This window comes from Urocitellus parryii, chromosome 5, assembly GCF_045843805.1.
Source record: "Urocitellus parryii isolate mUroPar1 chromosome 5, mUroPar1.hap1, whole genome shotgun sequence".
Classification (NCBI taxonomy): Eukaryota; Metazoa; Chordata; class Mammalia; order Rodentia; family Sciuridae; genus Urocitellus; species Urocitellus parryii.
Window position 1 is genome coordinate 58063036 of NC_135535.1, and position 26017 is coordinate 58089052.

The 26017-nt window shown below is 44.8% G+C and overlaps 2 protein-coding genes across 22 annotated transcripts in view; both read left to right on the forward strand.

Moving 5' to 3' along the window:
- The window catches only part of R3hdm2 (R3H domain containing 2), a 147477-nt gene extending 132941 nt beyond the window's left edge, over positions 1–14536 (forward strand). For 16 of the 20 annotated variants that reach the window (XM_077799220.1, XM_026398275.2, XM_077799219.1 and 13 more), the window contains 10 exons: positions 168–410; positions 689–815; positions 1053–1213; positions 1645–1799; positions 3162–3262; positions 8811–8980; positions 9521–9668; positions 11390–11487; positions 11738–11822; positions 12999–14535. In XM_077799220.1, the coding sequence (XP_077655346.1) occupies positions 168–410; positions 689–815; positions 1053–1213; positions 1645–1799; positions 3162–3262; positions 8811–8980; positions 9521–9668; positions 11390–11487; positions 11738–11822; positions 12999–13339 (1629 nt within the window). In that variant the 3' untranslated portion in view covers positions 13340–14535. Of the gene's footprint in view, positions 1–167; positions 411–688; positions 816–1052; positions 1214–1644; positions 1800–3161; positions 3263–8810; positions 8981–9520; positions 9669–11389; positions 11488–11737; positions 11823–12998 lie in introns of all 20 variants that reach the window. The other 4 variants (XM_026398268.2, XM_026398273.2, XM_026398279.2 and 1 more) reach the window with 1 other exon arrangement.
- A 2674-nt stretch (positions 14537–17210) lies between these two features.
- Stac3 (SH3 and cysteine rich domain 3) lies at positions 17211–24920 on the forward strand. 2 transcript variants are annotated; one of them, XM_026398347.2, is made up of 12 exons: positions 17211–17431; positions 18115–18181; positions 18442–18706; positions 18930–19027; positions 19236–19308; positions 21109–21206; positions 23109–23175; positions 23372–23418; positions 23685–23770; positions 23963–24014; positions 24104–24241; positions 24421–24920. In XM_026398347.2, the coding sequence occupies exons 2-12, from the start codon at positions 18116–18118 to the stop codon at positions 24517–24519; spliced, it is 1089 nt and encodes a 362-aa protein (XP_026254132.2). In that variant the 5' UTR covers positions 17211–17431; position 18115; the 3' UTR covers positions 24520–24920. The 2 variants fall into 2 exon arrangements, with proteins under 2 accessions (XP_026254132.2, XP_026254133.2); XM_026398348.2 differs by lacking the exon at positions 18115–18181.
- The last annotated feature ends 1097 nt before the right edge of the window (positions 24921–26017 follow it).

Here is a 26017-nt window from a genome sequence, read left to right on the forward strand (position 1 = left end):
TCGTAGCAATTTAAAATATCACATGTCAAAGGCTTAAGGCTAAAAAAGCCTTCTCAGGGCAAAAAGGCAGGCCTGACCCTAAAAAGAAGACTGTTGTTTCTTGTTGTTTCTTTCTTTCTATATTGAAGCAAGGACATGAGACTTAGAGTCTCCAACTCTCTCAACAGGCAGATGACCTCAGCAACCCCTTTGGACAAATGAGCCTTAGCCGCCAAGGTTCTACTGAAGCAGCTGACCCCTCTTCAGCTCTATTCCAGCCCCCACTTATCTCCCAGCACCCTCAGCAGACTAGCTTCATCATGGCTTCCACCGGACAGCCCCTCCCCACTTCCAACTATTCCACTTCTAGCCACGCACCACCTACTCAGCAAGTCCTGCCACCCCAGGGCTACATACAGCCTCCTCAACAGGTAAGCAGCCCCTGTCCTCAACTTCAGTCTCTAATTCAGTTTATCCAGTATTTAATCTTTCCTTCTTCTAGTTTAGGCAGACCAGAAGGGGAACTCTCCCCAGAGTGTGCTTAAGCGTTATCACTCTAGACAGAAGGTCTTCTTTCTAATACAAGTGCTATTATATTTCAGACTTGTATAGTAATCTTGTAATTGCTGGCCTAATAGAATATCTCTATTTACAAATTTCCATCTATTAGCCCTGAGGTATTTAGTGATTTGTTTCCTCTCTATTATAGATCCAGGTTTCTTATTATCCCCCTGGACAATATCCTAATTCCAACCAGCAATATAGACCTCTTTCTCACCCGGTGGCCTACAGCCCCCAACGTGGTCAACAGCTGCCTCAGCCATCCCAGCAGCCTGGTAAGAGGAGCCACTGGTGTAAGAAGATGGCTCATAGGAGAAGGACAGAGAAATTACCTTCCCCACTTTAAAAAAAAAAAAGGAATTATTAGGGTCCAAAGGAGGGGCCCAGGTTCTTGGGCTAGAGATGGGGGTCGGGGGGTGGAGGCTTAAAATAGAATGGAGAAGGGAATTACTGCTAGAAAGTTGCCTTTTAAACATTTATACTAATGTTTTTTCTGCTTTGCCTATCCCTAGGTTTACAGCCCATGATGCCTAACCAGCAACAGGCGGCTTACCAAGGCATGATTGGGGTCCAGCAGCCCCAGAACCAGGGCCTGCTCAGCAACCAGAGGAGCAACATGGGGGGCCAAATGCAAGGCCTGGTGGTTCAGTACACTCCACTGCCTTCTTACCAAGTGAGTGCATTCTGCACTGGGAAAGATCATCCAGGCCTTGAGATGAGGAAAAGGACAGCCTCCCAGGATCATCCATACAACTTCAATTCTAAAATATTGTCTATTTCCCCCCTAGAAGTTTTAGGAACTTTTCTCTAAAAGAAAGTCTGAGAGGAGTTTTTAAGTTGTTTGGTGTTTATAAAGCCATGCAAATGCCTAGGAAAGTAGGGTCTAAAGGATTTCAACTCTTTCTTATGTCAGATGCCCAAGAGTGATATTTAGAGAAGGGGAAAATGGAGATGGCTCTGTGACCATTTCCTCTGGACAAATGAAGAGAACAGGAGGAGGCTGTAAGAAGTAAAGAAGGAAGTTGCAATGCCCTGATCTAGTGATGACTAAGCTGTTCTGTAGATGAACTCAGAGTACAATTAGATATTCTGTTTTCTACCCAGGTCCCAGTGGGCAGTGACTCGCAAAATGTGGTTCAGCCACCTTTTCAACAACCCATGCTGGTCCCTGCGAGCCAGTCTGTACAAGGAGGTCTCCCTGCAGGGGGTGTACCAGTGTACTACAGCATGATCCCACCAGCTCAGCAGAACGGTACAAGGTGAGGACTGCTGGAGAGCAACGGTGTATTTTTCATAGACTTTCAGCAACTGTTGTATCGTCTTCTATTTCTATTGGCCTAGGAAACACAGGAGTAAGAATCCCAGTAGTGCTCTAAAGCAGGTAGAATATGAGGGAGTTCATTTTCCTTTGTTCCTTGATGATTTAACTTTGCATAGAGCCCATCAGCAGAGAAAAAATTCCTGCTTCAAAGATGGATGCTTATAATATTCCCCATTTTTTTGTTTTTCAAATCAGTGGGACTGAGAACCAGGTTTCAGAGACTGTACTTGTCATTAAAAGAAGCAATTTTGGAGCCAGGCAAAGTGCCTCACACCTGAAATCCCAGCTACTTGGGAGGCTTAGGCAGGAGGATCACAAGTTCAAGGCCTGCCTGGGCAACTTAATGAGATATATCTTAAAGTCTAAATTTTTAAAAGGGCTGAGGATGTAGCCATTCTGAAGTAGAATACTCTTGGGTTCAATCCCCAGTATCACACAAAAAAAGGAACAAAGCAATTTTGGGTTCTATGTACATAAGTTTCTGTGTATACTTGTATGTCTATAGATGAAACTTTTATGACACATATATTTCTGTATATCTATTTTCTGTATAAATGTAGCTAATGGAATCATAACCATAGAACGTACCTTAAAAATAATCTAGTCCACAGCCCTTATTTTATTTTCCTGTCTTGATTTTTAAATGAAGAAATTTCAGGTAGGGTTGCATCCCCAAAGTCACACAGCTGGCTAGAAGTAGAGCTGGAACTAGAACTCAAGTATGGGTCTAACTGTCTGCATTTCTCTGTGTCTGTCTCCCAGTGTATATTTGTTTATCTCTTTCTATATATATGTCTCCATGTTGTTTTGAATCTTGTGGGTCCCCCCATACCCATTTGTCTTTAGGGACTCTCAGTGTACGCCATTATACATAGATCCTAAATCATACATCTTCTTACTTTTGTTTAACACATTTCTTTCTAATATTCTGTGTCTTTCTCTGACACACTCTGCCTGTTTCTTATTGTGTTTCTAGAATCTATGCACGCATACGCGCACGTGCGTGTTTGTGCGCATGTGTATATGCCTGCTGTTTCCACACTGTTGAAAAGAGCATGTGTCGCTAACATTCCATCTGTAGCACTGATTAGCAGTTTCCTAATTGAAAGATGATCAAGTACAAATATATATAATTAACTTTGAACTGATGAGTGATTTTAGAAATTGCACTGCAAATTGGTCTGGGAATGGCTTGGAGCTGCCTCTGCTTCCCACAGGGAGGTCCAAAAAGCAGCAGCTGTTTGCCAGGAGCTGTTACCCTCTCTACTGCTTCACCACTCCTCTCTTCTCATCTCTCTAGCCCTTCTGTGGGGTTTCTACAGCCCCCTGGCTCTGAACAGTACCAGATGCCTCAGTCTCCTTCTCCCTGCAGTCCACCACAGATGCCACAGCAGTACTCAGGTAAGAGGATAAAGAATTTGGGGAGGGGCTGGGGATGTGGCTCAAGCGGTAGCGCATTCGCCTGGCATGCGTGCGGCCCGGGTTCGATCCTCAGCACCACATACAAACAAAGATGTTGTGTCCTCCGAAAACTAAAAAAAATAAATATTAAAAAATACTCTCTCAAAAAAAAATAATAATAATTAATTAAAAGTGCTGGGAAAGGATGTAAATTCATTTGTTTAAAAAAAAAAAAAGAATTTGGGGAGGGCTTGGGTACTGGTAAGGGCAAACATTGCTGCCAGGCTTGTGCTTTAGAGTTGAAAGGGTAGAAAGGTTCAAGGATTTACTGACCGCATCATGAAGAAAGACCAAAGTCTTGACAGGGGTTATCCAAGGGTGCTGGAGCTGATCTCTGATGAGGTAAGGAAGCCATATCTCTGGGTTTCTTTTACTCTGCTGTGCTCTGAGCACATGTGCACATGTGTGTGCGTCCATATTGCACTCTATCTCTCTCTTTTTTTTTTTTTTTTTTTGACAATACTGGGCATTGGGGACTGAACCCAGGGCTTTATGCATGCTAGGCAAGCAGTCTACCACTAAGCTACATCCCCAGCCTCTCCCCTTAATACCCCCTCTTCTACCCTACCTCCCCAGTGTTCCCCCTCCCCCTCCCTCTCTTCTTTCCTGAATCCAATATTACACTCAGATACTTTTGGGTCATAAAATACTCACTTCTGTCACCTGCACTCATTCTTCCTTTAGATGGCTTTTCTCTGGTGGGGGAAGTTGAAAAAATGCCTTTTTTTTTTTTAAGTCATATCAGTTTAGCAGCTTTTAGTGTGTGCCTCACATACATTGATATTTGAACTCTTACCATACTTTGTAAGGAGGAAATTAAGACTTCAGAGAGGTTACATTACTTACTTAGATCACTATCATAGAACTTGAACTTGGGACTTTTGACTTTCCATATCCTATGTTGCATGCCACAGCAGTTAAAGAAAGAAACTTCAGAGTTTCTGGAGGGAAGTCTCAATTTAGCCTTTAATCATCTTGGTTCCACTCTATTGTGGGAATGTCAGAGTGCCCTCTTCTGGTGAGAGGGAGATATTTTGCCAGTTTCTCCCATTTAGAAATGGAATTTTTCACTTAAAAGTTTTTTACACCCTCTCTATGGGGTAGTTCTAGAATTATCTTGATCATAAGACATGGTCTGTTCTTTAAGGAGCAGTGGCTTCTGACTTCATCTAGGCTAAACATGGATTCTTACAGTCTGAGGTTTTAAATTAAATAGACTTTTGTTTTTTATTATGTAAGTGGTGTCTTCGACTATTTTTCCTATCCGCCAGGGGAACTTGGCCTTGAAATTCCCAGCAGAGTATGGAAATTGTAGAAACTAGCTGCAAGAACCACTGCAGGGCATTTTCTCTCCTACTTATTAAGATAAGTGTGTACATGTGTATGCAGGTATACTTGTATACACATTTTTGTGTATATCCTTTGTGGTATGTCATTATCTATTGGGTCTCTGGTTATCTTTGTTCATATTCAAATACAAGATTTTTGAATCCAGAAAAAAAAACTACAGATTAAGTTCTGGATTAAGTCAACTAAAACAGCTGCTATTCTGGAAGCTAACAACACTAGACATCTGGGCTGGGGGTATGGAAGAAGGAAATAATCTTGGCTTTTCAAATCTAAAGAAATGAGGAAGCTGGGCACAGTGGCACACGCCTGTAATCCCAGCAGCTCTGGAGGCTAAGGACAGGAGGATCATGAGTTCAGAGCCAGCCTCAGCAAAAGTAAGGTGCTAAGCAATTCAATGAGACCCTGTCATTAAATAAAATATGAAACAGGGCTGGGATGTGACTCAGTGGTCGAGTGCCCCTGAGTTCAATCCCCGGTACCCACACCTTGCCCCCCTCAAAAAAAAAGAAAAAAGAAATGAGGAAACCTTCTTCATCATTTATTTCCTTTGCTTCTTTGGAATTTTCCCAGGAATATCTCCTTTCTTCCCAGCCATCTTGATTGATCTTGGGCTTTCAACCAAGAAACCCTGTGTTCTACCCAGGTCATCTAAGAGACCATATTTACCACACCAGTAATTTTAACTTTTTAAATCACTATTCATGGAGGGAGTGGAAAAAGCTTCTGAGGCTGGGGTTGTAGCTCAGTGGAAGAGTGCTTGCCTACCATGTATGAGGCACTGGGTTCTATTCTTAGCACTGCACATAAATAAAATAAAGGTCCACATATAAAAAAATAAAAGGGGAGAAGCTTCTTCTGCCTTCATTTCCAGTTTACCTTTTATTGGGAATATAGACAACAGGCATAGCCCACAAGGACCGCTCTGTCACCTTCAAAGAACAGTCACCCGCCTTCCTGTTATGTAGCAACATGGTCACTTTTCCAAAAATAAAGACAGGGATTAGATTGGTCATTCCTGGAACAACTGTTCTGATTTATTAATACGTTTTTGTAGCTGCCCAGTTTACCCCCAAGCCTGTACCTTATTTCCTCCTCTATAATATTAGATATAACTATAACTCCAGGAAACACTTTTCCTCCTACCAAAATAATGGCTGTGGGTCCCTTGAGGTTGTTACAGGGATGCTTGTCAGGGGAAGGTGCACTCAGACATGAAATGGCAGCAATACCTGTACTCCCAACTCACAGTGACACAGCAGCATGGACAGAGTAAGATGCATACAGGAATAGCCTGTCATATACTTACTGGCTTATTTTTTTACCTGGGGGCTTTCAAAAGCTCAGACTATTCTCTTCCACTTCCTGAAGATACCCCTTCCCCCACCAAAGGGAAAAAGGAGAAAAGGCCAAGATACTGATTTTTATCCTATAATCTGGGAAATACACCTTTGGATTTTATTTCTCTAGACATTGTTTTCCATAGGTTCGATTCCTGGGGGTAAGGAAGAAAACTTATCAGTCTTCTATCTCAGTGATTAAAAAAAAAAAAAAAAAAACCTAAACAAAAAACGAAAAACAATTCTGCCAGACATAAATGTCATCTGTTTATATTTATACGATTTGCTCTGCCCAATCGACCTTTCTGCCCAGGTTTAATGATGCCACTTAAAAAGCCATTCACATGTCCCCTCTCCTTTTAGAGCTTTCAAGCTGAAATTGATTTCCTTATTCAGCCCCTTTCTCCCCCTTCCTACCAGCTCTCAACCCAAGCTCCTTCCCCCAACCTGATTATATGGGAGTGCTATCACTGGGCAGTGGGTTTTTGTCTTTCTTTTTTATTGCCACGTCCATTAAGAAGTAGCGACAGTTCAGCTGCTTAACGGATGCCACCTGCTTTTGGCTTGAGGAAGAGAAGCATAAAAATCAGCTCATCAGCAGAGTAGTGCTCTGTGTCCTCGGCTGAGTGAAGGAACAATGCTCCAGGCCATGGGGGGAGGACTGAGTATGGGGAGGAGATCAGGACAGAGGCTGTAGACTAAGAATCCTGGCTTTGTTTTTGTTGGAATCAGAGAAAATAATATGTGGGCTTTTTTTTTTCTTCTTCTTCTCTCCCCTTGAGCCCCCAGTAGCTCCTTATGGCTACACTTTGATATTAGAGATTCTTTTGCCTTGCTTATGCTCACCCCTATACCCTCACACATCCCCCATTTTTCCTGGCCCAGGGCATTGGGCTCAGATTATGAGCTGCCTTCTAGAAAAGCTGTGGATTTGATTATTTTTACATTGGCTCCCTCAGGTATCAATGAGGAGTTTGAATAAGGTCAATTGCAATTTTGTTGAAAGAGGATGTTGGAGTGGATGGGGCTCTTAGGATGGGGAAATAAAAATGCCCAAAGCAACTATAGTAAGGAGAGAGTTGTTAAATGCATGATACTCCACAACTGCAATTTTCCAGTGGCCTTTCTACAAACCTTACTGATGAATACCCTCTCCCCCCCCCCGCCCACCCCGCTCAGTAGGGGATGGGGAGATACAGGCCTATTGCTCTATTTGTGCTCCCTGATTGGATGAACCCTAAAGGGTAGGAGGCACACATTGGCTGGGGAATAGGATCTGATAGATGCCATGTCTTCTGAGGGGCTCTCTCAGGCCTCCTGCTGCTGCTTTTCCTTTCCTTTGACCAATACTACCTTGAGAAAAGCAATCATACTCACTTCCCAGCATGACTAGTGCCCAGGGCAAGAGGCAACATTTCCCATCATAGGAAGCAATATGGTGGCAGCAGTAGTAGCAATCCTGGAGCACAGAACCAGGAAAACAGCAGCATTGCAGCAGATTTTTCAAGCTAGTATACCTCAGTTCCTGTTTCTCTACTACCACACACAGGAACTCGGTCTCAACAGAATTTAGCCTGGGAGGTCAAGAGCAAACCCCCTGACTGGACAATCCCCTGTGGGGAAGCAGAAACTGTACCTATTCCTCCCTGGGGGAACTGTCCATCAAACTACTTCTCCCTGACTTCTTACCTTTTTACCACGAAGAGGATTTAAGACAATATTCATCCTCATTGTGCCCTTTTCTTCCTCCATCCTGTGAGTTGGTGAGGCTATCCATGGTTACCAGTGCCTATATTTAAGGGTTGCATCCCATCACCTGAAACTGTCATTGTAGCAGTCAGAATGTCTGACCTCCCATGGTCCTCCTCTGGTATTGGCCTCATTCAGAACCTCCTCATCCATTTCAGGAACTTCCTAATGGGTCTTCTTGCCACAGTTTTCCTCCCTTCACTATCCTACATTTTGCTATTTGGGTTGGCAGTCAAAGCATCAGTTCTGTCCCAGTACCTCTAGGATAAAGTCCAAGCATCTTACCAAAATGCACTTCAAACTTTGACATTAACTCTTTTTTTTAATGTCTGACTTGTTAGCAGACTATTCCTTTTAGGAGAGCAGGATCAGGCTTGTTCTTTGCACACTCAGTGCTCAGCCAAACAACTAGCACATTGTAAATGTTCAATAAATGTTTGTTTCATAAATATACCTCAGCTTTTGCTGCTTCCCCTACATAGTGCCTGTATCTTCGCACCTCATGTCTTTTGTCATTTCCTAAACATGATGTATATTTCCATGCCATTCCCTCTGCTTGAAAGGTTCCCACCCCACCCCATCCAACCTTTGGCCAAGAAATATTTCTGAAGTCTGGCTCCATGAAGCTGTGTGCATCTTCTCCAGGACAATCAGAACTTTCTGACTTACCTATAGCCCTTACCAGAAAAACTTGTACATGTCTACAGCCCTTTATCATGCCCAGACCTTTGAGCAATCTGACCTGGGTATTTGGTAATACCCAACTCTGACGGAATGGAGTAGTTTTTCTGCCAAGCATACCAAAGTACCCCTCACCAGGTGAAGGCCAAGAGAGCACTGGCATCATCTCTCTTCCACTCAAACTTCCACTGGTTTGGGGAGAGGGAGTCAGAAGCCAAATCAGCAGTGATTTCAGATTCCTGGCAGGACACTGTTTGAGTGACCCTGAAGTGAGTTGGGTGTATTGCTTACTGGCTTTCCCACTCAGGGCTAACTGGAAGAATAAAATATACTTTGAATTCTCAACCAACTGCTTTTTTCCTGCCACTCAGGAGTGTCACCTTCAGGACCAGGAGTGGTGGTCATGCAACTGAATGTCCCTAATGGACCCCAGCCCCCCCCAAACCCATCCATGGTTCCATGGAATCACTGTAAATACTACAGCATGGACCAGCGGGGTCAGAAGCCTGGAGACCTGTACAGTCCTGACACTAGCCCCCAGGTGAGTCCTCCAACCCTGCTTTGTGTTGGCAAGGAGGGGACCAGAATATTCCCAGGGAGCAATCTTTGTTATTGACAGAGCAGCCTCTTTTACACATCTTTCCCTGGGCATTTTCAGGGGGAAAAAAAAGCCAGTAAGCAATACACCAAGAAATTGAAGAGAGCATTCTCCATTAAGGAACCTAAAATCTAAGGTGGGAGAAGGAATACACTCTAGTAAATGCTCATCAGAGAATATTTTAAATGAAGAGTTTCAGCTCAGTGTTAAAGTGCTCACCTAGCTTAAATGAGGCCCTGGGTTCTATTCCCAGCACCACCACCAAAAAAAAAAAAAAAAAAAAAAAAATTGCACATGGTATGTCAAAAGTGGATGTTAATTAATTAATTAAGGGTTAAGAAATCAGTTTCAAGGAGCAGTCTGACTTTGACAGAGTTCACAAGAGCAAATTATTTCCTGAGAGGTAAATTTAAAGCCACGCCATAGGAATATGCAGAGAATAATGTTTGGTGTTTATGTGATATGTGCTCCTCTCTTCCACAGGCCAACACACAAATGAGCAGCAGCCCTGTCACATCTCCTACTCAGTCTCCAGCACCCTCTCCTGTCACCAGCCTCAGCAATGTCTGCACAGGACTCAGTCCCCTGCCTGTCCTCACACAGTTCCCCCGGCCTGGGGGTCCAGCACAGGGTAGGGGGTTAGATTAGGGCTGGCTGCTGTGGAATTCACCATTCACAAACCACTTCTAGCTGGGGAAATTAGAGGGCAACAACAGTCAGGGAACCCATGTAACTGATTCAATTCTGGGAGCTAGCTTTTCTTTTAACATCCCTGTTGAGACCAACAACAACCTACCCATCTCTCTTGCTGCCCTTAATTAACTTATTCCAGCCCTCCTTTATGTACTTGTATTTACTACCAAGTAGGGTAAAAGAGCTGGAGAAAAAGTTTATTAACTTTCTGATGAACTAAAGAGTTTAGCCTATCATCAGTACTGAGTCTGAGGGCTGGGACTGTGGGACTGTGAGAATAGTATGGTTTTAAAAGAGGGAACACTGGGTTTGGGCTAAAACATGGGTTTCATTTCCACCACAAACTAGTTTTATGATGTTGAGCAAGTTATTTAAGCTCAGAACTAGACCTTAGTTTTCTGATCTATAAAAATGAGGTAAACATTAGATGAAGTTGAAGATAGTCTTGTTTGCTTTCTGACTTGACTGTCTCAAGCAATATAAAAATAAGATTAGGACTTAGGTTGTAGCTCAGTGGTAAAGTGCTTGCCTTGTTTGCGTGAGGCCCTGGGTTTGATCCTCAGCACCACATAAAAATGTAAATAAAAATAAAGATATTTTATCCATCTACATCTAAAATATATATATATGTGATAAGATTAGAAGCCAGGTACAGTGGTGCCTGCCTATAATCCCAGCAACTTGGCGGGGGGGGTGGGCTAAGGCAGGAGGATCACAAGTTCAAGGCCAACCTCAGCAACTTAGCAAGACCCTAAGCAACTTAGCGACACACTGTCTCAAAATAAAAAGGGCTGAGGGATGTGGCTCAGTGGTTAAGTATCTCAGGGTTCAGTCCCTGTACCAAAAAAAAAAAAATATATAGAATATGGTTTTAAAACTTTAAAGTGCTCTGAAATGTAACATTTTATTGGTGATAGGTAGCACTTGTGGTGCTTAATGTGTACCAGACACTGCTATAAGTGCTTTATGTTCATTTATTCATTTATCCTTCCAGCAATACTAAAGAGGGGAAAACATCCCAACATCATATTTCCCGTTGCAGAGCCAGTATTTTAATCTAAGCAATCTGGCACCAAGGCTGTGTTCTCATCCACCACACTGTATTACCTCTCACATGCATAAGCAACTTGGACCCTTGGGTTTGGGGGTGGAGGAAATCTGTATAAGAGATAAAAGACATTCACAAGGGTCTGTAGGTTTCTTCCTTTATCATTTCTATAGGTTTCTGTCTATGAAAGCAACCCTTTTTGAGCCTCTATCTCTGAGTCATCTACTTCACCCACCTGGGTGGACAAAGGACATACTGTACAAAATGGAGAAATGTTCTGTCTCCCCATCCAGTCCTGGGGCAGATGCTGGAGATGATGGATCTCCTTGAGGGCATCACTTGTACTGAGGCAGACAGACCACTCAGGCACACAGATTCAGTGGTTCAAGGATACTCAGGGCTGCCTGGCAGGGGTAATGGGGAGACAACAATGGGAGATACAGCTGAAAGCCAAGGAAGAGAGAGAGCCCTTAAGTCAGACATATGGGTCATTATAGAAAAGGTAGGAATAGTATACACTATGGCTCTTCAATTCCAGAGCCCCCTGAAGTTTCATAATAACCAAACTATAAAGCTCAAACTTCAGAAAACCATCTGCTCTTACTCTCTAGGTGATGGGCGCTACTCCCTGTTGGGCCAGCCATTACAGTACAATCTGTCCATCTGCCCTCCCTTGCTTCACAGCCAGTCAACTTACACGGTACACCAGGTAAGGGTGTCCACTGCCTTAGGGCCATCAGAACTGCCCCCTTTTCTCATCTGGGTGCCTATCTGTAAGCTATCTGCTCCAACCAGCTGTGTGGACAAACAAAAAATGGACTCTGTTTCTCATTGGCCAATCCACCTTGTAGAGTGGACTCCTCATGGTTAGATGCTACTCAGTGTCTCAAGCAGACACTGAAAAACAAGGTGGTCATTATTATTTACTTGGAGTGAGAGTTATCTTTCAAATGTTGAAGGGACAGAGTGGATTGAAGCATGGAAACCGCAGCAAGAGACAAGCACTCAAATCTGCCTCCACTGACCTGGGCACAGCAGATGTTGGTGAGTGGCAGAAGGCCAAATCCCTAAGAGAAAGTGCCCAGCTCTCTAGCCCTTTGTTACCAGTCCAGGATGAATAGGAAATCCATCTGAGGGTGGGGAATAGAAATCGAGCCTTTTGTGCTCAAGAGCAAACAAAAGCTACACTAGTGAGTATCTCAGTCCCCTTACCAAGCCATTCTGGGTCCTGAGGCAGATCACAGTAAAAATTGGGAATAGCACAGTCATGGGAATTGCTGAGCCTCTTATTAACCAACTGTCTCCTGGGAACAGTCCTGATCTTAATGCTGGACATCTACCTTTGGGTAGTGCTAGACTTGATTTTGGAGGAAGCTGATAGAGAATTATGGAAGAAGTAACTTTCCTCCTGCAGGCCCTTCCATGCTATGAATCCAAGGTCTCTCAGAATCCTATTTGCAGCAGTTAGCCGAACTGAAAGAAAATGAAGGGAAGCTCACTTTCCAAAATGTTAAGGAGGAAGAATCTATTTGGGGCAGCCTCTGGGTGGAAAAGGAACATGTTTCAGATTGATCTACTAAAGACCACTAGCAAAAATATTTCCTTCATAAGAATAACACCTTGCTGGGGGTGGAGCATCATTTCTCTATTCACTTTTTATTTAAAACCCACTCTTTATTTAAACCCACTCTTATTAAAACCCACTCTTTATTTAAAACTGTAATCCCAGCAGCTCAGGATGCTGAGGCAGGAGAATTGCAAGTTCAAAGCCAGCCTCCGCAACTTAGTGAGGCCCTAAGCATCTTAGTGAGACCCTGTCCCTAAATAAAATATAAAAAAGGGCTGGGAATGTGTCTCATTGGATAAGCACCCCTGGATTCAGTCCCTAATACCCCCCCCAAAAAAAAGTGACACCTGATGATAGAACACAGGTATTTGTCCTGAGATCATAAGCCTGGGGTTCTGATTCCCAGACCCTTCTTACAAGCTATGTCTTTGGGTTAGGTGAAGAGAGTTTCACTTTTTTTCCCCTGTTAAGTTTCCCTGATCAAAGTCTTAGGGGAGGGGTATTGGGTTGATTTGGGAAGGGGAGGAAAGGGCTAAGTGGCAAAGCTTTTAAGGACATTGTATACAGACATAGCTGGATATTTCTTTGCCCAGCTGCTGTCCAATCCTTCTTACCCTATCTCTCACAAAATATCTTCTCTCCTCCCCTTCCAGTCCTTGGGCGCGTGCTGGAGGTGACAGATCTCCCTGAAGGCATCACTCGTACTGAGGCAGACAAACTCTTCACTCAACTCGCCATGTCCGGCGCCAAGATCCAATGGCTCAAGGATGCTCAGGGGCTGCCTGGTGGGGGTGGAGGGGACAACAGTGGGACTGCCGAGAATGGCCGCCACTCAGACCTCGCTGCCTTTTACACCATTGTGGCTGTGTTTCCCAGCCCCCTGGCTGCCCAGAATGCCTCCCTTCGCCTGAACAACTCTGTGAGTCGCTTCAAACTTCGAGTGGCCAAAAAGAACTATGACCTGAGGATCCTGGAGCGGGCCAGCTCCCAATAAATGGAGAAGGGGAAGGAACTGTCTCAATAGGGCCTGGGGACAGAGTGGAGAGGACCCAGATGGAACAGAGGCAGAAAGTAAGGAGACAGATGCCGAACTGGGGCCTAAGACATTAGGGATCAAGAGGGAAACAGACTCACACTGGCACTGGACTCCTTGCCAATTCCCTGCCATGGGTCCCCTCTTTTTCCTTGATTGGACCCCCTTTGCTTCCCTCTCCTTCCCATCCTCTTCTATCATTTTTTTAATCTCTTCTTCCACCACAGAATTAATTTCTTATTTTTTTGGTCAGGTAGAATTGGGAGCATCCCACACTCCCCTCTTTATTCCCTTTCCATCCTATTTTCCCTTTCCTTTTTTGGTCTTTATGAGTATATTTATATGGACAGAATTAAGAAAAACAAAATTGATTTCCCCATTCTCTTACTTCCCCCATCTTGTCTCCCCAAACCCCCCAGAGTTAAAACTTGGGACTCCCCTTACCCCCAGAACACTTGTATATTGTTTGTTTGAGGTTTGTGCCACAGTAACAGACACAGTATTTAATTGCACATACAGATGTTTGCTGGGTATATTCACTGTAAATTTTATTTAATCTGGTTTTTGTTTGTTTGGGGGGTTACTTGGGGGGAGGTTGATTTTGTTTTTAAATATATAAAAAAAAAAACTGTCACTGGACATCAGTCACTGTTTCTCTGTTGCCACCCTGGTGTGTATGGGAGGGTAAGGTGTGGGTTGAAGACCCTGGGTAGGTACAACCCCTATAGCTTGTGGGCAGCAGGGGAGGGTAGGTTGTTGGGTTGAGATGGCTTTCCCCAGCATGTGCACATACCTCTCCCTAACACTATTCCTCCCTCTCCCCTGGAGTCAATTCTGATAGAAGGCTAAGTTTTGTCAGTACTTTGGTTTTGGGCTCTTATACCTCTGCTACAAACTGGTTCATCAAACATGTCACTTCTCTACTCTGAACCTCTGTGTCCCAAGAGTTTGCTTCCATCCTGTTAATTCTCATTTAGAGCCTTTGCAACTGATCTGGGGAGGGATGAGTGAAGTCCAGAACTGTGTTGAGATGCTATCCTCATTCCTATCTATCTAATCTTCTGAAAACCTTCAGGGATGGAGAACCTGGGCCTTTAGTCCGAAAGCCCAGAAGATTGGGTTCTACTTGGCAGAAACAGAACTAGAGGTTTCTTATAATAAAAACTTTATCAACTGAACTTGTAGTGCCCATATGTGTTTAGCAGTCTCTGTCCTGTGCAGCTGAAGAAAAATGAAGAGCAGAAGTAACCTGCCTGCAAGATAGAACTTTCTACCTACGGACCCTCTGGGCTATACTGTTCTGCAACCCGTCAGAGGAGAACCATTAAAGAGGCTGTAGACTGCTGGGTATTGTGGTGCATGCTGTAATCCCAGCAGTTTGGGAGGCTGAGGCAGTAGGATTGCAAGTTAAAGGCCAGCCTCTATAATTTAGTGAGGCCCTAAGCAACTTAGAGAGACCCTGTCTCAAAGAATAAAAAAGGGCTGGGGATGTGGTTCAGTGCTTAAGTGCCCTTGGGTTCACTCCCCTGAATCCCACTCCCTGCCCAAAAAAAACTGTAGACTCATCCATTCAGAATTCCCTTTTCAATTTCATCTACCTCTTAAAGAGAGCAAAGAGCAGTGAGTAAAAAATGACATTGCCTTGGAAATCTAGGCCTGGGTAGCTCTATCTCTAGTCAAGCTCCTCCTAGAGATCGTCTAACCCAACCTCCAAAGTAGTCTTTTGTCTCACAAATACAAGGGATAGTGCATGCCAGGCAAGCACCCTACCAACTGAGCTATATCCCCAGCCCTCCATTACTCTCTGAAGATAGTGTCTTTCAGCCATGTCACAGTCCAATTAGCTGTATCTTTGTGAGATAAAAATGCCATATATTAGGACATCAGAGGTAAGAGGTAGAATCAGGGAATAAAAAAAGAGCTATAATTCTGCCAGTGCAGTGGTGCCTCCGGGCAACTCAGAAGTCTGAGACGGGAGGATCAAAAGTTTGAGCCCAGGGCTGGGGCTGTAGCTGAGTGGCAGAGTGCTTACCTAGCATGTGTGAGGCACTGGGTTTGATCCTCGGACCACATAAAAAAAGTAAACAACAGTCTGGGGTTGTGGCTCAGTGGTAGACCACTCACCTAGCATGTGCCAGGCCCTGGGTTCAATCCTCAGCACTACATAAATAAGTAGAATAAAGCTATCATGTCCAATTACAACTAAAAAATAAATATTTAAAAATAAATAAACAAAATATGGGGCTGGGGCTGTAGCTCAGTGGTAGAGTACCCACCTTGCACATGTGAGGCACTGAGTTCAATCCTCAGCACCACATAAAAATAAATAAAGATACTGTGTCCATCTACAACTAAAAAACTATTAAAAAAATAATACGGGGAGGAGCTGGGGTTGTGGCTCAGCGTAGAGCATTTGCCTCGCACGTGTGAGGCACTGGGTTTGATCCTCGGCACCACATAAAAATAAACAAACAAAGGTACTGTGTCCATCTACAACTAAAAAAAAATAAAAGCTTGAGCCAGCGTAGGCAATCTACTGAGACCCTGTCTCAAAAAATAATAAGGGCTAAGGGGTATAATTCAGGTACAGTGAGTGTCCCTGGATTCAATCCCTGGCACTACACACACACAAAAAAAAAAGGGGGGGGGGAGAATATTACTTACAAATGATTAAACACTCCCTATAGAAGGTAGTCATAAATTTGTCAAGGGTTGTCTCTACCTGGGGTTTATACTCTTACTCCCCAGATACCCTCAGATAAAAGTCCCAGGCTCCCCCCCCCTTTTTTTAGGTGTTTTATTGTTTGGTTTTTGGGGTTTTTTTGTTTGTTTTTGTTTTTGTTTTGCTGTGGTACTGTGGATGATTTAACCCCGTATTTAACCACCGAGCTATAACCACAGCCCTTTTTCAAATTTTGAGGCAGTCTCATTAAGTAAGTTGCTTAGGGCCTTGCTAAGTTGCTGAGAGGCTGGCCTTGAACTTGGAATCCTACTGCCTTAGCCTTCTGAGTTGTGTGTATGTTCCTGTGAGCCACTATACTGGCTCCAGCTCTTTTTCAGTAACTCTTATAGTTCCTTCACCCTGAGGACAAGATTTTAGAGGAATAGGGAGAAAGAAGTCTCTGGGAGCAGTGGAAAGGAACAAAGAGTACTACATATTCCTCATTCCCTTACAGGACAGTACATGCCCCTGACCACCACAGATGAGAAATCAATCTAATGTGGCTGATAAGAGAGCTCTGAGAATCCCAATTATCCTTTCCTCACCAGTTCCCAGGCCTTTCCTAGACTAAGGGCTTGAAGTGAGATCAATGTTTGAGGGTATATAAACACGTAGCCATGGGAAGACAATGGCTGAGAGTATATGTCTACTTAGGTAGCCTAGGGAAGGTAGAATTGAGAACCTGTTAGGACCGTTGGAAAATTGTTTTTTAATTCATCTTGACTTCACCTTCAGACATCTAAAATCCCCTCAAACAAGGCTGGACATGGTGATTCATGCCTATAATTTGGGAGGCTGAGACAGAAGGACTGCAAATTTGAGGTTAGCTTGGACAACTTAGACCCTATCTCAAAAGAAAAAAAAGGATTGGGGATGTAGCTTAGATGATAAAGTGCCACTGGTTTCAATCTTCAGTACCTACCCACGCCACCAAATACAATCTCTTCAAGTATGTGGCATGAAGAGAAACTGCCCCTTCCTGACTAGCGGGTACTGACCTACTCACCATAAGAATCAGGGAAGGACAACCCTGGGGGATGGGAGGAGTTAGGGTCCAGCCCTGCCCCAGACCTCCTCTCGTGTCCAATTTCTCTGTGTCAGCTGTGCTGTTCAGCTGTCCATTTTCCTTCAGCCCTGTCATCTCACACTGACACCAAGACAAGAGGCTAGCGGCCTACAAAATGCCGTCTGGGTGGCTTGTGTGAGTACGGAGGGTATTGGGGGGGCTTAGCCCCCAAGGAAGAGGACCAGTCCTTCCCCAGCACCACCTCAGGCCTCAGGGTCTCCCTCTTCCCTCCAGAGACCGTGGACTGGTTTAGGGAATCCCAAACGTAAGTTTCCCCTTCATCCTCTTTCTATTTCCAGGACTGCTCTCCCCAATCCATAGTCTATTCAGCTTCTTCATTTCTCTCCTTATCTGTGAGTAGTTGGGTTTTAGAAGTGAAATTATTACTCCAGGATTAGCTAGGATTGAAGGTGGGGGTGGGGTGGGGTCCAGGGAATAAAGTAAGGGAAGGAAAGGCTCATATTACTCTGAAAACCTAAAATAGCTGAGGCCTAAGGCAAGCTGGGACAGAACTAGGCATGGGCCCCAGGGTTCAGGAAAGAGGGGAAGGAAATGTTTCAGTCCCTCCTTCCATGTGTGCACTCCAGAATGCAATGTTAAACTTCTTGAAGAGGGGATGTGGAAAGGTGTGTCACATTTCTATTCCCCATGAATAGGAAAATGTGTGAAACCAGACAATCTTAAGTATTATGTTGGGGCTGTAAACTCTGGGGCTACCCCTTGGGGCAGAAGGATGGGTATTAGTGTGAGAAACTTTAGCCTGTTGGTCTTTTTTCTAGATCTTCATGAAATATTTCTGTTCATAAGCCCTACTGAAAGATCTCTGTCTACCCAAATTTCTCCCAAAGCTTCCCCTTCAAGGACCACCCTACTTTAAGGGATAGAAATAAGGGAGGGAAGAATGGCAATCAAGATTTAGATTTCATAGTGGGGTCCAACCTCTTGCAGGATGACAGAAAAGGAGGTGCTGGAGTCCCCTAAGCCCTCCTTCCCAACAGAGACTCCGCAAAGTGGGGTGAGTCTGGGCCTCTCACCACTGGGTGTGGGCGGCTGGGAAGCCATTACAGCTTCTACAAGAAAGTGCTTAAAATGACCCCACTTGTGTATGACTCATTTATTGTTAGAATGCTATTCAGCACCTGTACCCTAAACCCCTAACCCTGGGGCAGATTGTTTGACCCAAGTTAGGAAAATGTCCAGTTGGCTTTGACTCCAGCTACCCTAGGAAGAGTTAAAGTCCTTTTAACACTGGATTTCCTTCACTCCTTCCCTCAGCTACAGCGGCTGAAGCAGTTATTCAGGAAGGGGTCTCCAGGGACAAAGGAGATGGAGCTTCCCCCAGAGCCCCAGGTCAATGGGGAGGCAGTAGGAGCTGGGGGTGGGCCCATCTACTACATCTATGAGGAAGAGGAGGAGGAAGAAGAAGAGGAGGAGCCACCTCCAGAACCTCCTAAGCTTATCAATGACAAGCCCCACAAATTCAAAGATCACTTCTTCAAGAAGCCAAAGTTCTGTGATGTCTGTGCCCGGATGATTGTGCGTGAGTTATAAAGGGAAGTAGAGAGAATGTGATGTTGAAGGCAGGGGGTGGGAACAGGTTGTAGGAGAGAAATATTTGCAATGGATAGATGGGCTATGTCAAGATTCAGCTTATGAAAATGATTAGAGATTGAGGGTCCCAGAAGAGGGAAGCACAGAGTAACTGTGGGGTACAAAGGGAAAGGGCAAGCTGGATCCTTACCCAATGTTCTCCCTCTCCCAAGTCAATAACAAATTTGGGCTCCGCTGTAAGAACTGCAAAACCAACATCCATGAACATTGTCAATCCTATGTGGAGATGCAGAGATGTTTCGGCAAGATCGTGAGTAGGGTCTGGAGAATGAGAGAGTAAGAGGGAGGGCACATGTTTCCAGTTACCCCCTTGTTGGTCCCTCAAGTCATCCCATACATCTTCCTGCTTTCTGGGCTCATCTCTCTTACTCTGATAAGGGGTAAGCATTCATGGGAGAAGTGGGGTGCTGGGCCCTACTTTGCTATCTCTAATGCTCCCCTCCCATCCCATCCTACAGCCACCTGGTTTCCGTCGGGCCTATAGCTCCCCACTCTACAGCAACCAGCAGTATGCTTGTGTCAAAGATCTCTGTAAGTGCCTCATAATGAACCTGAGGGAGTGGGCAAGACCCAGAGATGGTTTCACACCACTTTTGGCTTTAGAAGCCAGATTCTGAAACAGAAATATTCTATTTCCCATAGTTTTCACTTAATATTTTTGGAGTCATTTTGGATGCAGTCAACATTCCCGTTTTAGCTGGGCATGGTGGTGGTACATACCTATAATTCCAGCTACTTGGGAAGTTGAAGCAAAGGCCAGCATGAGCAATTCAATGAGACCCTATTTAAAAAAAAAAAAAAGTAGGATGATGCTCAGTTGTTGCTGGATTCAATCCTCTGCTTTCCAAAAGAAAAAAAACAAAAACAAAAACAAAAACTGTAAACTAAGAGGAGTGAGATTTAGCTAGAACTACATGGAGCTAGCAGAGGTGGAGTCAAGACTGAGAACTTAATCTTAGTTTCAAAATCTGTGTTCTTCACATGCAAAACCATTTCTTTTTTATAATATTTATTTTATGGTTGTAGTTAGACATAATACCTTTATTTTTATTTATTTTTATATGGTGCTGAGGATGGAACCCAGGGCCTCACACGTGCTAAGGTTTCATCTCACTCCAATCACGCTGTATCGCTGAGCCAGGCCTGCAAAACCATTTCTAAGCAAGAACAAGGTTTCTAGATTGTCCTTATCCTTGTTATAGTATCATTCCAGACTTAGGACCAGACTCAAAAGTTGTGGACAACCTGGAAAGTTCCTAATTTGATAATCCTTAAAAAATTATTCATTGTGGGGCTGAGGATACAGCTCAGTTGGTAAAGTGCTTACCTCCTGTGCACAAGGCCCTGGGTTCTATCCCCAGCACCACCACCAAAAAAAAAAAAAATAAATAAAAATTCATTGATAATTTGTTCAATGTCACCAAACAGTGTGAGAAGCATGGGTGAAAAAGAAGAGCCCACTGGTTGTAACACCCAGTTTGTACATGCTTCTCAACAAAGCAGAAGGCAGCAGTTAAGAAAGCATTCACCTTAGGAGAATAGTGATTCCAAGTATGCCCTAACTCCCAAAAAGTGTACAAGGTTGGCCGGGCACAGTGGTGCATGCCTGTAATCCCAGTGGCTTGGGAGACAAAGGCAGGAGGATCTTGAGTTCAAAGCCAGCCTCAGCAAAAAGCAAGGTACTAAGCAACTCAGTGAGACCCTGTCTCTAAATAAAATACAAAATAGGGCTGGTGATGTGGCTTAGTGCTGAGTGCCCCTGAGTTCAATCCCTGATACCCCACCCCCCCAAAAATGAAGAAGGTTGTCTTTCAAATATCATATAAAGTTTTGTCTGGAAGGAATTCTGATCAATATTTTTTCCCTATTATATTACTTTTCCAGTTTTTTTTTTTTTTTTTTGTATAGAGATTGAGCCCCCAGGGTACTTTACTACTGAGCCACATTCCTAGCCTTTTCCATTTTTTATTTTGAGTCTGGGTCTGGATAAATTGCTTAGGGTCTTGCTAGGTTGCTGAGGCTTGCCTCAAACCTGCAATCTTCCTGCTTCAGCCTCCTAAGTCATTGGGTGTGTGCCACCATGCCTGGTTCCAGTGATGTGTTTTAGGACCATTTACCCTTTATAGATTAGTGTTATGAAGCTAATCCTTCTCTAACTCTTCCCTCCCCTTTCTCCCTCTCTCTTTTTTTCTCTCTCACATACACACATACACATTCACCATGGATACCTAGTTACCCAATCTCCCACTTCTCTCTTCTTTAGGAGGTCTCTTTTCTCCAAGCCTTTCTCTGCCTCCCCTATAATGTCTTCCTTCTCTTCCATTTCACTAGCTGCTGCCAATCGAAATGATCCTGTGTTTGAAACTCTGCGCACTGGGGTAATCATGGCAAACAAGGAACGGAAGAAGGGCCAGGCAGATAAAAAAAATGTGAGCCTCATACATCCCTACTGGGTCCCTACCAGGAATCCCATGGGGCAGGTTATTTTCCCCTTTGGAAAGCTGACAGGAACTATAAATCCTTTTCCCAAAAAATGGCACAATTCCTAACAGACACATCTTTGCATGCAAATATAGAGGACTTTATGGACATGCTGTGGCTCACCATGGGCCTTGGTTAAGAACTACTGTCGGGCTGGGGATGTGGCTCAGGCGGTAGCGCTCTTGCCTGGCATGTGTGCGGCCCGGGTTCGATCCTCAGCACCACATACAAAGATGTTGTGTCCGCCGATAACTAAAAAAAAAAATGTTAAAATTCTCTCTCCCTCTCTCTTAAAAAAAAAATTAAAAAAAAAAGAACTACTGTCATATAGTGTGTTTCTCAACTCCCTTTTGAAATTGTCAGATTAATTACCACAGAAGGCTAGGCCCCATGTCCTTGGCATTGCTGGATAACAGAGGCATGAGTTGTGCTTTTGGATTTGGGGAAAATAATTTGTCATTTCCAAGTAATCAGAAAATTCTAGAGCCATGCAAAGAAGGTCTGTGAAGATCATTCACTTTGACCCATTCATCTTACAGATGATGAAACTGAAGCACAAAGCTATTGGCCAAGAACAGCCTCATTTCCATTTATAATAGAGTTGCTAGATTGGTAATATAGACTTGTTTTCAGTTCTGCAAGGAATTTATATCTTTCTAAACAACCACTATGGACTAATATGGATGATAGTTACAGTTGGATCAATTCCTCAAATTGATTGAATGGCAGTATACCAAAGAGTCTAGGTCCTTTAGGAGTTTCCAACTAAAGGGAGATTTCTGAGGCCTTACAACATGATTTGGTCCATGGTCCTCATTGATGACCTTTTTTTCTCATTGATAAAAATGAAGTTGTGTGAAAGCTAAGAGGGAAAACATATAATGAATAATATATTTTAAATTCTTACAAACTAAAAAAAAGAGCCAAAACTTATAATTTTAAATTTCTTAAAGAAAAATATACTTATCTGTTTGAGAAGGTTGGGCACAGATTAGGGATTTCTGTGGTGTGAACTATAATTTACAAAACCTTAGCTTTGCTTCCAGAAAGGATAGCATTCTCTTGGATTCTGTTCTTTTATATTAATTCAGAAAAAAAAAAAAAACTGTGCTGCCCACTTCCCTCCCCCCCCCTCCTCACTCTTTGGTACTGGGGATTGAACCCAGGGCGCTTGCCACTAAGCTCCATCCCCAGCCCTTTTTATTTTATTTTTTTTTAATTTGGAGACAGGGTCTCACTGAGTTGCTTAGGGACTCACTAAGTTGCTGAGGCTGGCTTTGAACTTGTGATCCTCCTGCCTCAGTCTCTCAAGTTGCTGGGATTATAAGCCTGTGCCACTGCACCAGCCTATTTTTCTCTTACACAGTGGAATACTTTTAAAGGGCAGACAGTACAATGAAAGACCTGGAATCATGGGGGTGATTTGAAGGGACTAAAAATTATTAGAGAAGAAAAGCCAGAAAGGACATACCAGCTTTCCTCAGCTATTTAAGGAGACCATATTTGTTTCACATTTATAGCTCCAGAGGGCAAATCAAGACTAATAACTGAAGATTACAGGTAGAATAACATAGGCTCAAGGCAGGGAACTGCCCTAAAATTGCACAGGGTTACTTTGTAAGGTAGTAAAACTCCATGCCATTAGCTACATTCAAACACAGGTAGGTGACCTACCTGCCAGCTGTTTCAGAAGAAGTCTCTGCATTAAGCAGATGGTTAGACTAGATGTTTCCTCCTTCTCCTTCCAACCCTGAGATCCTATTATTCTATAGTTCTCTGGCCTGACTGGAGAGCCAAGGTAAGCATGGGTTCCAAAGGTAATATTTCTCTAACTCTGGTACCCCCTTCAGCCTCTAGCGGCCATGATGGAGGAAGAGCCAGAGTCTGCCAGGCCAGAAGAAGGCAAACCCCAGGATGGTGAGTGTTAACCACCTCTATCTACAGAAATGGGGTAGGTTTATGTGTGGGGTTCATTTATGTGTATCACAGAGAGTGGAGAGGCAAGGGGTGGACCATACTTAAAAAAAAAAAATAGAGGTTGCCTTTCAACACAAGGGAAAGAAAATGAGGCCTATACTCCAGGAGGCAAAAACATTTGTGTTTCCCATCCCAGGTAACCCTGAAGGGAACAAGAAGGCTGAGAAAACACCTGATGACAAAGTGAGAATCCTTTCTCCCTATAAAGATCCCAGTCCTCTCCCCAGCCCAGGTCTGATACCATGTATGGCCTCAGCAGAAGTTCCCATCACCCTTTTCCTTGCTTTGCCACATCCAGTCCACACACACACACATACACACACACATACACACACAAACACACTAAGCTCAAGACTTAGGAGTTGGACTGTAATATGTCTGGAGAATGCTCCTCAATGTGGGGTAGAGGAGCCCTCAAACGCATTACCCCCACCCCCTTTCATCCCCAGCACAAGCAACCTGGCTTCCAGCAGTCTCATTACTTTGTGGCTCTCTATCGGTTCAAAGCCCTGGAAAAGGACGATCTGGATTTTCCGTGAGAGGCCTTCAGAGGAGAGGGTGGGGAGTACTGGGGAATGAAGAAGGGAGAGCTTGACTCCCTATGGGAAATGAAAAGGGGGAACCTCAAGCTTGGATCCTATTTGGGCTGGACTTTTCGGGGCACACCCAGGGAGTGGTATATGAGGCAGGCGACTAAATCTCAAAGGCCTCTTCCTTCCTCTCCCAGGCCCGGAGAGAAGATCACAGTCATTGATGACTCCAATGAGGAGTGGTGGCGAGTAAGAGAAATGGCAGGGGCTAGGGGTGGGGTATGTGTTAAATATAAAACCTAAAGTGAGAGATTGAATCTCCCCATTGTCTTCCTTAGGGGAAAATCGGGGAGAAAGTTGGATTTTTCCCTCCAAACTTCATCATTCGAGTTCGGGCTGGAGAACGCGTGCACCGTGTAACAAGATCTTTCGTGGGGAACCGCGAGATAGGGCAGATCACTCTCAAGAAGGACCAGGTATCTCTGGTGCCCCAACCGAATCCCAAGCCTGAATGCTCCTCAGCAGGTCACACTCCTTAGAGATCATAACCCATTAATGAGACTAAGACGAGCTTCTGTACCCCAAGATCCGCTGCTCTCATCTTCTGCCTTTTCCCTCAATTCCTCTCTTAGTCTCTAATACTTTAATTTTCTAGATCGTGGTGCAGAAAGGAGACGAAGCCGGCGGCTACGTCAAGGTCTACACCGGTCGCAAGGTGGGGCTGTTTCCCACCGACTTCCTAGAGGAGATTTAGGCTTGAGGGCGCCTGCAGTCGGGAGACACCCATCCCCATTCTGGGCGGGCCCAGGGGAGGTTGGGGAGAAAAGAGACAAAAGCAACTGGACTGCTGGGGGCGTGGGGTTTAGGAAGGCTCTGGGAAGGGACTGGTTCCTGCCTCCCTCCCCACCCCTGGCCTAGGGCCTCGGATACCTGGTACTCGAGCAGCCCGCAACTTCTCCGCCCATCTTGAGAGAGAAGACATCTCCACTAAGGAGGCGTCCGGGGGTATTGCGGGTACGAACTTATTTGAATGCTGCAAATTTATTAAAGTTTTGACAAGCCGAGCACTGTAGTGTGCGCTTGTAATCCCAACAAATCGCGAGGCTGAGGCAGAAGGATCCTAAATTCGATCGCAGCCTCAGCAATTTTGTGAGACCCTGTCTCAAAAAAACAAACAATAATAATAATATTTTAAAAACTGGGATGTAGCTCGTTGGTAAAATGCTCGAGGGCTTAATCCGCGGTACCAAATAAAAGTTTTGACAAAAGTTAGAAAAGTTCGTTCTTTGGGGACGAGAAGGCCTGCAATGAAGTGGGAATACTCTCCAGATGTCCCCAGTCTCTCCCATAAGGTATCAAACTTATCTGGGCTGAGACTGATGGTAGGCAGGGGGATAGGTGAATCGTCAGGCGAGGCCTCTTTTGGCAATGAAGAGGGGGGAGCTGGACTGGAGTCGTCATCCCAGAGCTCCCACTGCTGGAAGCAGGATTGCGTGTCAGGATAGGTATCCCAGCTCTTGACGGTTTAGCCGCGGGCGGCCCTTTGCATTTTAGAAACTGGCTCAGCGCCGAGTTAGGCCACCAGGGGGCGATGCAAGATCTCGGTTGGAGAGCGAAGGATGGGGACAGGCTGTAGCGGGTGGACAAGGGTAGAAAACGAGAGACACCAAGCCTGAGACCCTAGGCCTGGAGGGGGTGGGGTGCGTGCCGTCTCCATGGCAACACTTCCTCAAGTCCTCCGGGAACCCAGTTAGCGAGGCCGGGGGGCCTAACCCCTCCCTCGCGGCCCCTGCCCTAGTCCTTTCCGACAGGTACTGAGTGTGAGGACTCGGGGCAGACAGCTAACTGGCTTTCGCCGAGACCCCCCCTGCGGCGCGCTGTATGCAAATGTTATTATTTGCATATGCAAATATGCAAATACACCGGCCCTGGTCAGGGCGGCAGGTGGCGAGGAGCGGGAAGGTGTGGGGAAGAGAGCAGAAGGAGACGAGGAGATTGGGGACCTGGGAACCGACCAGTGAAAGGCAGCCTTGGGTGGTCGCTGGAGTGAGGCAGGCTGAGGGTCTTGGGCTTGATGGCCGGTGGGGGAGGGTCAGCCTGGCCAGCCAGAAGCTCCTCTTCTCGTCAGTCCGTTGTCTGCCAGGACTGAGGTTGGCACCGCCTAGCAAGGTTGGCAGCGGGAGCCCGGGCACCATCTGCTGCTGGCGGAGGGAGGGCAGAGGCTCAGCTGGGCTGGGGAAGTGGAGGGCCCG

What these genes read in the sequence shown, in the direction of transcription:
- Stac3 (XM_026398347.2), top strand. Translation starts at nt 18,116, where the DNA reads ATGACAGAAAAGGAGGTGCTGGAGTCCCCTAAGCCCTCCTTCCCAACA. An exon ending in AGAAGGCAAACCCCAGGATG is followed by an intron (nt 23,176 to 23,371) that starts GTGAGTGTTAAC and finishes TTCCCATCCCAG; the next exon opens with GTAACCCTGAAGGGAACAAG. An exon ending in CCAATGAGGAGTGGTGGCGA is followed by an intron (nt 24,015 to 24,103) that starts GTAAGAGAAATG and finishes TGTCTTCCTTAG; the next exon opens with GGGAAAATCGGGGAGAAAGT.